The 13735-nt window shown below is 38.8% G+C and overlaps 1 protein-coding gene across 1 annotated transcript in view; it reads left to right on the forward strand.

Annotated features, from left to right (window-relative positions):
- The window catches only part of LOC142665029 (uncharacterized), a 40306-nt gene that overhangs the window by 10710 nt on the left and 15861 nt on the right, over positions 1 to 13735 (forward strand). The window contains exons 2-5 of the mRNA XM_075844564.1: positions 8592 to 8807; positions 9356 to 9484; positions 11500 to 11621; positions 12475 to 12594. Of these exons, the coding sequence (XP_075700679.1) occupies positions 8592 to 8807; positions 9356 to 9484; positions 11500 to 11621; positions 12475 to 12594 (587 nt within the window). The remainder of the gene's footprint in view (positions 1 to 8591; positions 8808 to 9355; positions 9485 to 11499; positions 11622 to 12474; positions 12595 to 13735) is intronic.

Below are 13735 nucleotides of genomic sequence, written 5' to 3' on the forward strand. Positions count from 1 at the left end.
TATATATGTACAGCTGGTATAAGTTATACATCTTCTTGTATATAGTGATATGGAGCATGCTGGTATAACCTGGGTATGTTCTGTATATAATTATATATGCACAGCTGGTATAAGTTATACATCTTCTTGTATATAGTGATATGGAGCATGCTGGTATAACCTGGGCATCTTCTGTATATAGTTATATATGTACAGCTGGTATAAGTTATACATCTTCTTGTATATAGTGATATGGGGCATGCTGGTATAACCTGGGCATCTTCTGTATATAATTATATATGTACAGCTGGTATAAGTTATACATCTTCTTGTATATAGTGATATGGAGCATGCTGGTATAACCTGGGCATCTTCTGTATATAATTATATATGTACAGCTGGTATAAGTTATACATCTTCTTGTATATAGTGATATGGAGCATGCTGGTATAACCTGGGTATCTCCTGTATATAATTATATATGTACAGCTGGTATAAGTTATACATCTTCTTGTATATAGTGATATGGAGCATGCTGGTATAACCTGGGTATCTTCTGTATATAATATATATGTACAGCTGGTATAAGTTATACATCTTCCTGTATATAGTGATATGGAGCATGCTGGTATAACCTGGGTATCTTCTGTATATAATTATATATGTTCAGCTGGTATAAGTGATACATCTTCTTGTATATAGTGATATGAAGCATGCTGGTATAACCTGGGTATCTTCTGTATATAATTATATATGTACAGCTGGTATGTTATACATTTTCTTGTATATAGTGATATGGAGCATGCTGGTATAACTTGGGCATCTTCTGTATATAATTATATATGTACAGCTGGTATAAGTTATACATCTTCTTGTATATAGTGATATGGAGCATGCTGGTATAACCTGGGTATCTCCTGTATATAATTATATATGTACAGCTGGTATAAGTTATACATCTTCTTGTATATAGTGATATGGAGCATGCTGGTATAACCTGGGTATCTTCTGTATATAATATATATGTACAGCTGGTATAAGTTATACATCTTCTTGTATATAGTGATATGGAGCATGCTGGTATAACCTGGGTATCTTCTGTATATAATTATATATGTACAGCTGGTATAAGTTATACATCTTCTTGTATATAGTGATATGGAGCATGCTGGTATAACCTGGGTATCTTCTGTATATAATTATATATGTACAGCTGGTATAAGTGATACATCTTCTTGTATATAGTGATATGAAGCATGCTGGTATAACCTGGGTATCTTCTGTATATAATTATATATGTACAGCTGGTATGTTATACATTTTCTTGTATATAGTGATATGGAGCATGCTGGTATTACCTGGGAATCTTCTGTATATAATTATATATGTACAGCTGGTATAAGTTATACATCTTCCTGTATATAGTGATATGGAGCATGCTGGTATAACCTGGGCATCTTCTGTATATAATTATATATGTACAGCTGATATAAGTTATACATCTTCTTGTATATAAAGATATGGAGCATGCTGGTATAACCTGGGTATCTTCTGTATATAATTATATATGCACAGCTGGTATAAGTTATACATCTTCTTGTATATAGTGATATGGAGCATGCTGGTATAACCTGGGCATCTTCTGTATATAATTATATATGTACAGCTGGTATAAGTTATACATCTTCTTGTATATAGTGATATGGAGCGTGCTGGTATAACCTGGGTATCTTCTGTATATAATTATATATGCACAGCTGGTATAAGTTATACATCTTCCTGTATATAGTGATATGGAGCATGCTGGTATAACCTGGGCATCTTCTGTATATAATTATATATGTACAGCTGGTATATGTTATACATCTTCTTGTATATAGTGATATGGAGCATGCTGGTATAACCTGGGCATCTTCTGTATATAATTATATATGCACAGCTGGTATAAGTTATACATCTTCTTGTATACAGTGATATGGAGCATGCTGGTATAACCTGGGCATCTTCTGTATATAATTATATATGTACAGCTGGTATAAGTTATACATCTTCCTGTATATAGTGATATGGAGCATGCTGGTATAACCTGGGCATCTTCTGTATATAATTATATATGTACAGCTGATATAAGTTATACATCTTCTTGTATATAAAGATATGGAGCATGCTGGTATAACCTGGGTATCTTCTGTATATAATTATATATGCACAGCTGGTATAAGTTATACATCTTCTTGTATATAGTGATATGGAGCATGCTGGTATAACCTGGGCATCTTCTGTATATAATTATATATGTACAGCTGGTATAAGTTATACATCTTCTTGTGTATAGTGATATGGAGCGTGCTGGTATAACCTGGGTATCTTCTGTATATAATTATATATGCACAGCTGGTATAAGTTATACATCTTCCTGTATATAGTGATATGGAGCATGCTGGTATAACCTGGGTATCTTCTGTATATAATTATACATGTACAGCTGGTATAAGTTATACATCTTCTTGTATATAGTGATATGGAGCATGCTGGTATAACCTGGGTATCTTCTGTATATAATTATATATGTACAGCTGGTATAAGTTATACATCTTCTTGTATATAGTGATATGGAGCATGCTGGTATAACCTGGGTATCTTCTGTATATAATTGTATATGCACAGCTGGTATAAGTTATACATCTTCTTGTATATAGTGATATGGACCATGCTGGTATAACCTGGGTATCTTCTGTATATAATTATACATGTACAGCTGGTATAAGTTATACATCTTCTTGTATATAGTGATATGGAGCATGCTGGTATAACCTGGGTATCTTCTGTATATAATTATATATGTACAGCTGGTATAAGTTATACATCTTCTTGTATATAGTGATATGGACCATGCTGGTATAACCTGGGTATCTTCTGTATATAATTATACATGTACAGCTGGTATAAGTTATACATCTTCTTGTATATAGTGATATGGAGCATGCTGGTATAACCTGGGTATCTTCTGTATATAATTATATATGTACAGCTGGTATAAGTTATACATCTTCTTGTATACAGTGATATGGAGCATGCTGGTATAACCTGGGTATCTTCTGTATATAATTATATATGTACAGCTGGTATAAGTTATACATCTTCTTGTATATAGTGATATGGAGCATGCTGGTATAACCTGGGGATCTTCTGTATATAATTATATATGCACAGCTGGTATAAGTTATACATCTTCTTGTATATAGTGATATGGAGCATGCTGGTATAACCTGGGTATCTTCTGTATATAATTATATATGTACAGCTGGTATAAGTTATACATCTTCTTGTATATAGTGATATGGAGCATGCTGGTATAACCTGGGTATCTTCTGTATATAATTATATATGTACAGCTGGTATAAGTTATACATCTTCTTGTATATAGTGATATGGAGCATGCTGGTATAACCTGGGGATCTTCTGTATATAATTATATATGCACAGCTGGTATAAGTTAAACATCTTCTTGTACATAGTGATATGGAGCATGCTGGTATAACCTGGGTATTTCCTGTATATAATTATATATGTACAGCTGGTATAAGTTATACATCTTCTTGTATATAGTGATATGGAGCATGCTGGTATAACCTGGGGATCTTCTGTATATAATTATATATGTACAGCTGGTATAAGTTATACATCTTCTTGTATACAGTGATATGGAGCATGCTGGTATAACCTGGGTATCTTCTGTATATAATTATATATGTACAGCTGGTATAAGTTATACATCTTCTTGTATATAGTGATATGGAGCATGCTGGTATAACCTGGGGATCTTCTGTATATAATTATATATGCACAGCTGGTATAAGTTATACATCTTCTTGTATATAGTGATATGGAGCATGCTGGTATAACCTGGGTATCTTCTGTATATAATTATATATGTACAGCTGGTATAAGTTATACATCTTCTTGTATATAGTGATATGGAGCATGCTGGTATAACCTGGGTATCTTCTGTATATAATTATATATGTACAGCTGGTATAAGTTATACATCTTCTTGTATATAGTGATATGGAGCATGCTGGTATAACCTGGGGATCTTCTGTATATAATTATATATGCACAGCTGGTATAAGTTAAACATCTTCTTGTACATAGTGATATGGAGCATGCTGGTATAACCTGGGTATTTCCTGTATATAATTATATATGTACAGCTGGTATAAGTTATACATCTTCTTGTATATAGTGATATGGAGCATGCTGGTATAACCTGGGTATGTTCTGTATATAATTATATATGCACAGCTGGTATAAGTTATACATCTTCTTGTATATAGTGATATGGAGCATGCTGGTATAACCTGGGCATCTTCTGTATATAGTTATATATGTACAGCTGGTATAAGTTATACATCTTCTTGTATATAGTGATATGGGGCATGCTGGTATAACCTGGGCATCTTCTGTATATAATTATATATGTACAGCTGGTATAAGTTATACATCTTCTTGTATATAGTGATATGGAGCATGCTGGTATAACCTGGGCATCTTCTGTATATAATTATATATGTACAGCTGGTATAAGTTATACATCTTCTTGTATATAGTGATATGGAGCATGCTGGTATAACCTGGGTATCTCCTGTATATAATTATATATGTACAGCTGGTATAAGTTATACATCTTCTTGTATATAGTGATATGGAGCATGCTGGTATAACCTGGGTATCTTCTGTATATAATATATATGTACAGCTGGTATAAGTTATACATCTTCCTGTATATAGTGATATGGAGCATGCTGGTATAACCTGGGTATCTTCTGTATATAATTATATATGTTCAGCTGGTATAAGTGATACATCTTCTTGTATATAGTGATATGAAGCATGCTGGTATAACCTGGGTATCTTCTGTATATAATTATATATGTACAGCTGGTATGTTATACATTTTCTTGTATATAGTGATATGGAGCATGCTGGTATAACTTGGGCATCTTCTGTATATAATTATATATGTACAGCTGGTATAAGTTATACATCTTCTTGTATATAGTGATATGGAGCATGCTGGTATAACCTGGGTATCTCCTGTATATAATTATATATGTACAGCTGGTATAAGTTATACATCTTCTTGTATATAGTGATATGGAGCATGCTGGTATAACCTGGGTATCTTCTGTATATAATATATATGTACAGCTGGTATAAGTTATACATCTTCTTGTATATAGTGATATGGAGCATGCTGGTATAACCTGGGTATCTTCTGTATATAATTATATATGTACAGCTGGTATAAGTTATACATCTTCTTGTATATAGTGATATGGAGCATGCTGGTATAACCTGGGTATCTTCTGTATATAATTATATATGTACAGCTGGTATAAGTGATACATCTTCTTGTATATAGTGATATGAAGCATGCTGGTATAACCTGGGTATCTTCTGTATATAATTATATATGTACAGCTGGTATGTTATACATTTTCTTGTATATAGTGATATGGAGCATGCTGGTATTACCTGGGAATCTTCTGTATATAATTATATATGTACAGCTGGTATAAGTTATACATCTTCCTGTATATAGTGATATGGAGCATGCTGGTATAACCTGGGCATCTTCTGTATATAATTATATATGTACAGCTGATATAAGTTATACATCTTCTTGTATATAAAGATATGGAGCATGCTGGTATAACCTGGGTATCTTCTGTATATAATTATATATGCACAGCTGGTATAAGTTATACATCTTCTTGTATATAGTGATATGGAGCATGCTGGTATAACCTGGGCATCTTCTGTATATAATTATATATGTACAGCTGGTATAAGTTATACATCTTCTTGTATATAGTGATATGGAGCGTGCTGGTATAACCTGGGTATCTTCTGTATATAATTATATATGCACAGCTGGTATAAGTTATACATCTTCCTGTATATAGTGATATGGAGCATGCTGGTATAACCTGGGCATCTTCTGTATATAATTATATATGTACAGCTGGTATATGTTATACATCTTCTTGTATATAGTGATATGGAGCATGCTGGTATAACCTGGGCATCTTCTGTATATAATTATATATGCACAGCTGGTATAAGTTATACATCTTCTTGTATACAGTGATATGGAGCATGCTGGTATAACCTGGGCATCTTCTGTATATAATTATATATGTACAGCTGGTATAAGTTATACATCTTCCTGTATATAGTGATATGGAGCATGCTGGTATAACCTGGGCATCTTCTGTATATAATTATATATGTACAGCTGATATAAGTTATACATCTTCTTGTATATAAAGATATGGAGCATGCTGGTATAACCTGGGTATCTTCTGTATATAATTATATATGCACAGCTGGTATAAGTTATACATCTTCTTGTATATAGTGATATGGAGCATGCTGGTATAACCTGGGCATCTTCTGTATATAATTATATATGTACAGCTGGTATAAGTTATACATCTTCTTGTGTATAGTGATATGGAGCGTGCTGGTATAACCTGGGTATCTTCTGTATATAATTATATATGCACAGCTGGTATAAGTTATACATCTTCCTGTATATAGTGATATGGAGCATGCTGGTATAACCTGGGTATCTTCTGTATATAATTATACATGTACAGCTGGTATAAGTTATACATCTTCTTGTATATAGTGATATGGAGCATGCTGGTGTAACCTGGGTATCTTCTGTATATAATTATATATGTACAGCTGGTATAAGTGATACATCTTCTTGTATATAGTGATATGGAGCATGCTGGTATAACCTGGGTATCTTCTGTATATAATTATATATGTACTGCTGGTATAAGTTATACATCTTCTTGTATATAGTGATATGGAGCATGCTGGTATAACCTGGGTATCTTCTGTATATAATTATATATGTACAGCTGGTATAAGTTATACATCTTCTTGTATATAGTGATATGCAGCATGCTGGTATAACCTGGGTATCTTCTGTATATAATTATATATGTACAGCTGGTATAAGTTATACATCTTCTTGTATATAGTGATATGGAGCATGCTGTTATAACCTGGGCATCTTCTGTATATAATTATATATGTACAGCTGGTATAAGTTATACATCTTCTTGTATATAGTGATATGGAGCATGCTGGTATAACCTGGGCATCTTCTGTATATAATTATATATGTACAGCTGGTATAAGTTATACATCTTCTTGTATATAGTGATATGGAACATGCTGGTATAACCTGGGTATTTTCTGTATATAATTATATATGTACAGCTGGTATATGTTATACATCTTCTTGTATATAGTGATATGGAGCATGCTGGTATAACCTGGGCATCTTCTGTATATAATTATATATGCACAGCTGGTATAAGTTATACATCTTCTTGTATATAGTGATATGGAGCATGCTGGTATAACCTGGGTATCTTCTGTATATAATTATATATGTACAGCTGGTATAAGTTATACATCTTCTTGTATATAGTGATATGGAGCATGCTGGTATAACCTGGGTATCTTCTGTATATAATTATATATGTACAGGTGGTATAAGTTATACATCTTCTTGTATATAGTGATATGGAACATGCTGGTATAACCTGGGTATTTTCTGTATATAATTATATATGTACAGCTGGTATATGTTATACATCTTCTTGTATATAGTGATATGGAGCATGCTGGTATAACCTGGGTATCTTCTGTATATAATTATATATGTACAGCTGGTATAAGTTATACATCTTCTTGTATATAGTGATATGGAACATGCTGGTATAACCTGGGTATTTTCTGTATATAATTATATATGTACAGCTGGTATATGTTATACATCTTCTTGTATATAGTGATATGGAGCATGCTGGTATAACCTGGGCATCTTCTGTATATAATTATATATGCACAGCTGGTATAAGTTATACATCTTCTTGTATATAGTGATATGGAGCATGCTGGTATAACCTGGGCATCTTCTGTATATAATTATATATGTACAGCTGGTATAAGTTATATATCTTCCTGTATATAGTGATATGGAGCATGCTGGTATAACCTGGGTATCTTCTGTATATAATTATATATGTACAGCTGGTATAAGTTATACATCTTCTTGTATATAGTGATATAGAGCATGCTGGTATAACCTGGGTATCTTCTGTACATAATTATATATGTACTGCTGGTATAAGTTATACATCTTCTTGTATATAGTGATATGGAGCATGCTGGTATAACCTGGGTATCTTCTGTACATAATTATATATGTACAGCTGGTATAAGTTATACATCTTCTTGTATATAGTGATATGGAGCATGCTGGTATAACCTGGGTATCTTCTGTATATAATTATATATGTACAGCTGGTATAAGTTATACATCTTCTTGTATATAGTGATATGGAGCATGCTGGTATAACCTGGGTATCTCCTGTATATAATTATATATGTACAGCTGGTATAAGTTACACATCTTCTTGTATATAGTGATATGGAGCATGCTGGTATAACCTGGGTATCTTCTGTATATAATTATATATGTACAGCTGGTATAAATGATTCCACATTTCACTATCTTGCAGCTAAGCTGTACAATGACATTGGTCTGAGTTATGCCCAGTTGAAGATCTTCACCCTGGCTGTAGAATGTTTCCAGAAGGCGCTGCCGCTCTGCCAGGAGGATGCTGCGGACAGACATAAGGAGGCGGTGGTACTACAGAACCTGGGGGCTGCATACAACACACTGGAGCAATATGAGGAGGGGTTGGACTATCACAGGAGGGCCGCATCATTACACAGTAGGAGATGATTCTTATATGTGACATGAATGTGCTGGAACCCACCGCAACCAATCAGATTTGATTAATCTTGCTTTTATTTAATTGGTCAGAGCTGAGGTCTCCTCTCTTGCTATTGGTTATATGACACTATGTGAATTGTTTGAGTCGGAGGGAGAGTCTAAAACTGTGATATAGGGAATTTAAGATGTTCTTGGGTTTAGGTGCATGTCTCATTATATACTGGATATGATCTGTTAGAAACATTTTCCGGACATTTTTCCTGTTTTTTTTTAGATATTCAAATTGTTCTATAGTCTGAAAATATGTCGGTCCCATCACATCGTGGACACATATATATATATATATATATATATATATATGAACTAATCAAATTTGACTTTTTATCAGAGCTGTAATGATGATATTTGACCACCAGAGGGAGCTGTATGACCAGTCTGGGCTTTGTATTGATTGTGTGGTTACAGTAACCTCCAGCAATGTATATATTATACGTTACCAAGCGACGTCGTATAGTGCTGCATGTGACCTTGTGCTGTTTATTTCAGGTTTGCTCGGTAACCGCAGGGCACAAGGCCAGTGTTTTGGAAACTTGGCCTATGCGCTGAGTCAACTTGATGACCACGAGGCTGCGGGAGAATATTATCTTCATTCACTACAAGCGTTTAAAGATTCAGGTACATAACGTGACTGCATACATCCATGTTTGGAGATGGGTAAGCGGTACAGATATATGCAATAGTCACTGTGCTCCCATAACAGTGCCAAGGTGCCAACCTGTCATGCAGCCACAGTGCCCCCATAACAGTGACAATAATAGTATCTCAATACCAGCGACAAATACAGTGCCCCTATAACCGTGACTGTCACAGTGCCCCCTTAAAGGGGTTGTCTCATCAGAGTGAACTCCTTTAAGAATGCGGCTACCAGGTTCATCAACTGATCGCCCAGGTCCCGTTCCCAGAAAAACAGGCAAAACTGTTTTTGCTGGGGGAAGCTGCGGCCAACCAAGCATTTCCCATTGTAATACAAAGAGTCCTTCTGAAACTGTAGCTTCTCGTACAGAGCGTCCCTCCGCTCTGGCTCATAGGGGGAGGTCTCGAGCAGGTTACCCCCTTCTATGATGTTCATATACCCTATTAGGACAAATGGACAGGAGTTGTCTTCATGGACACTGAGGCAGTCACAGTGTCTCCATAATAATTACAGTGCCCCAATAACAGCCAGCTATGGTGACTCCAATAACAGTGACACGCACTGCGCTATACAACAAACTTCTACCACCCAGTGGCCAAACAATCTTGCCATACAGTTCTACACAGTGGAGTCCCATTATTATGACCACCTTCTACTTTTGGCGTCGGCAGCGTGTAGCCCATGAAGGCAGTGATGTGTCGCGGGCTTGATGGGTATATAAGGTGTGCGGTCGGCGGTCTGATCACATATCACTCGTTGTTGCTATGGGTAATAGTGGAGATTTATCAGCGCTGGGAGGATTATCGGCTGTCGGGCTCAGGGTGGAGGTATTTCTCACACAGCGCAGATTGTTCGCGTGCTGCTGGGGTGACCGTGTATCGTGAGTGGACAAATGGCGCCATTGGGAATAACCGATGTGGAAACGGCGGAGCGCCGCGTGCCATTGATATGAGAGGTGAACGGCGGCTACGAAGGTGCGCGAGGGCCGAACGACGCGCTACAGTGGATCAGCTCACCGGGAAAATCAACCAGGGGGCGACCGGACGTGTGTCCAATACAACAGTTCAGTGAACCCGACTGCGTATGGGGTCCGAAGCCGACGGGCGGTCACTGCTCCTATGTAACAAAGAGGCAGCGGAGAAAAAGGCTTCAATTTGCACGGCAGGATCGGACTCAGACCACCGGTGATTGGCACAGGGTCGTCTCCTCTGATGAGTCACGTTTTCTGCTTCATGGAACGAATGGACGTCGGCGCGTCAGGCGAGAAACATCAGAGAACAAACCCCCGGCAACCACTGCTGGAAGAACACGAGCCGGTGGCGGCAGCGTTATGGTCGGGGGATTTTTTCCTGGCATTCTCTGGGCCACTCATCCATGTGGAAGGCTCTGAAGTGATTTGGGTATGAATCCATCGTTACAGATAACATTCCCCCCCATACATGCTGATTGTCTTCCCTGGAGCAGATGGAATCTTCCAGCGAGACAATGCGACATGTCACACGACTATAAATGCCCGACAGGAAGAGCCCGACCGAGACCTCCAAATACTTCCCTGGCCCCTAATTCTCCAGACCTGAAACCTACTGAGCATCTGTGGGACCTCGATCGTCTTGTTCTCTCTATGGATCCTCCCCCACACGCACCCTCCAGTAAATGTGGGGGGCACTGCAGTCAGCGACCGCCAGATACCGGAGACCACCGACCAGCACCTTATTGATCACTGCCCGCCCGTCTACTGCTGTCCGGGCTGCACATGGCGGTCACTCTGGATATTAGCTGCTGGTCACAATAATGGGACTCGACTGTGTATACCATACTACCACTATCCACTGCCCACATAACAGCGCCACACAAAAACAGTGCTATACGCCATGTACCAAACACTACCACCATCCACTGCCCAAATAACTGTGCCAGATAGCGCCCAAACCACTCCACCAGTGCTTTCCAGCCTCCCTATAACTGTGATATGTGATATGTCCTTCTCGTCCACTAGATGATGTCCATGGTCAGTGGCAGGCGTGTGAAGGACTCGGAGCAGCCAGATTCCGTCTGGGGGATCCGGAGAAGGCCGTTCTGTATTATAAGCAGGCTCTCGCCTTCCTCTCCAAAGCCAAGGTCAGATCTTCCGGGAAAACCCTGGACATGTAGTTTAGTGAGAGCGATTTCTAAGTAGACGAGAGAATGACCGTCACCGGTATACAATCACATATCTATTCACCGGAGACTTCGCTGTTTCGAAAACGCTTTCCGTACGCCAAAATTTGCGACTTTTTCGCACCAACATTTTTTGGTAAACCTGATGATATATTCCCCCCCAATGTATTGATAGGAGGCGAGGGGGTTGAATGTACAAGGGGAAGGGGCAGAGGGCGAAGGTATGAACCTTTAGGCTCAATGCACATGATGCATATTACGTGCGGTTTTGCCATGCGTATTTGCATGCCGCAAAACCATGGCATAAAACAATACTCCAGGGGATCTCATGTCCACGCTGCGCCATTTTTGGGATGTAAATTGACCCACGGTGCGTATTTTCGATTGTATCCCTGTAGTTCGACAGAAACATGCACCAAAATCCACAGCATGAAAACACCGCGGTTTACACAGCAAAACACAAAACCGGCCCTGAAAAACGCACCAAATAACACACCCTCGGGTGCATGTTTTTGCTGCAAATTTCTTGCGGTTTTGCTTCCGCAGCAAAATACGCAAGGTGTGCATGTAGCCTTAAAGGCGAAGTCCACTTTTAGTTGTCTTCCAGGAAAGCCCCTTTACGTTCAGCAGGTCTTTGGCCACTAGCTGATTCGGGGATCTTACTTTTGGGGTCATTCAAAAAGGGTTCTTAAAGGGCCGGCTTACCAACACCATGTCAGAAGGAAGTGTAATTCCCCTTTAAACAATAAACCTACTGGCTGGCGTTATGGGGGTTATTACATAGACCCTTATCTATTGATTCCAAATGTTACAGGAGGACTCGGACACCGCTCAGGAACGTATAGTGAACAAGCTGACCGATGCCCTTCAGTACAAGCTGTCTGTAAACCGGCACCTCAGCCACGGGGGAGGGCTACCGCCGGCTGTCCCTCTGGTAAGTGTATTCCGATCTGCGCTGTGTGTGGTTGTCAGAAAAACCTTCCACCTTATCATATTCCTTCGGCCTTCCCTGATTAATTCACGTTGCAACCTTGAATCCACAATCTGCAAGAACAACGGATGATTACAATTTAATTGCTGCAAATAACAGCCGGCTAAACGTTTTCACGACATGATAAAACTGCTCCGCATATTTCCGTTATGGGAGGAAACAAAATGTGTGAGTGTTGGAACCTAATTATGAGGATGTTACGATTAGCAGCAGGACTGCTGCTAATCAATGATTCTGGTATCTCTTTGTTTGGGTGTTGTTAGGCAATGCCTTTGGTCTGAGTCTGTATTTGGTCATCATTTAGCTTTGCCTAGTTGATTAGGGCGGAGTACTTTTCTTGGGCCCGATATATATCCTTTAGGCCTGGATTACTCAGGTGCTGGATATACTGTTTCTGGCATGTGCCAACTCTTTCCAGGTTTTAGTTGGTGACTTTGTTCTTGTCTATGTGTTTGTTTGTACTGTGGGACCTGTTGGTCCTCTGAGAGATCTAGTTTTTGTAAAGTGGTTTTATGTGTATCCTGGGAATCAGTAGTTCCACTAGTTTGTTTGCCTTTTCTGAGCGTTTGTTCTGCTGCCAAGCTGTTGTCTTACCCTGCTGTGGGATAATATTCACAGTGTAATGGCAGGAAGGAGGTGAAGGGAAAGTGAGCCCTAATCTACCCACCGCCCTGTCCCTGCCTACTTGCAACGACCCGCCCTAGGCGACGAGGTACAACTGGGCGGCGGTCCCTACGCTGGCTAAGTGCACAGGAAGACAAACAGGGAACACGCAAGGGAAGGGGCAGTAGCCACGGAACGCCACGAGGAAACGGGGCGGCGAACGAACAGTCAGGACCAGGACGAAGTGAGTACACCCGAGCAGGCACGGAGACAGAAGCAAGCCAGGGCAAGCAAGCAGGTCAAGCAGAACTGCAGCAAGGCAGAAGCACGGCAGAAGCAGGCTGGAGCAAGCAGCAGTGGGGCCAGGAATCCAAAAGAATTACAAGCACTGAGGGAGAGCACAGGGCAGGTAATAAAGGGCAGGGGGCGGAGCTAACTCCGAGAGACCAGGCCGTGATAGGCTCTCCCACTCCTGAGCCTG

This window comes from Rhinoderma darwinii, chromosome 12 (assembly GCF_050947455.1).
Source record: "Rhinoderma darwinii isolate aRhiDar2 chromosome 12, aRhiDar2.hap1, whole genome shotgun sequence".
Lineage (NCBI taxonomy): Eukaryota > Metazoa > Chordata > Amphibia > Anura > Rhinodermatidae > Rhinoderma > Rhinoderma darwinii.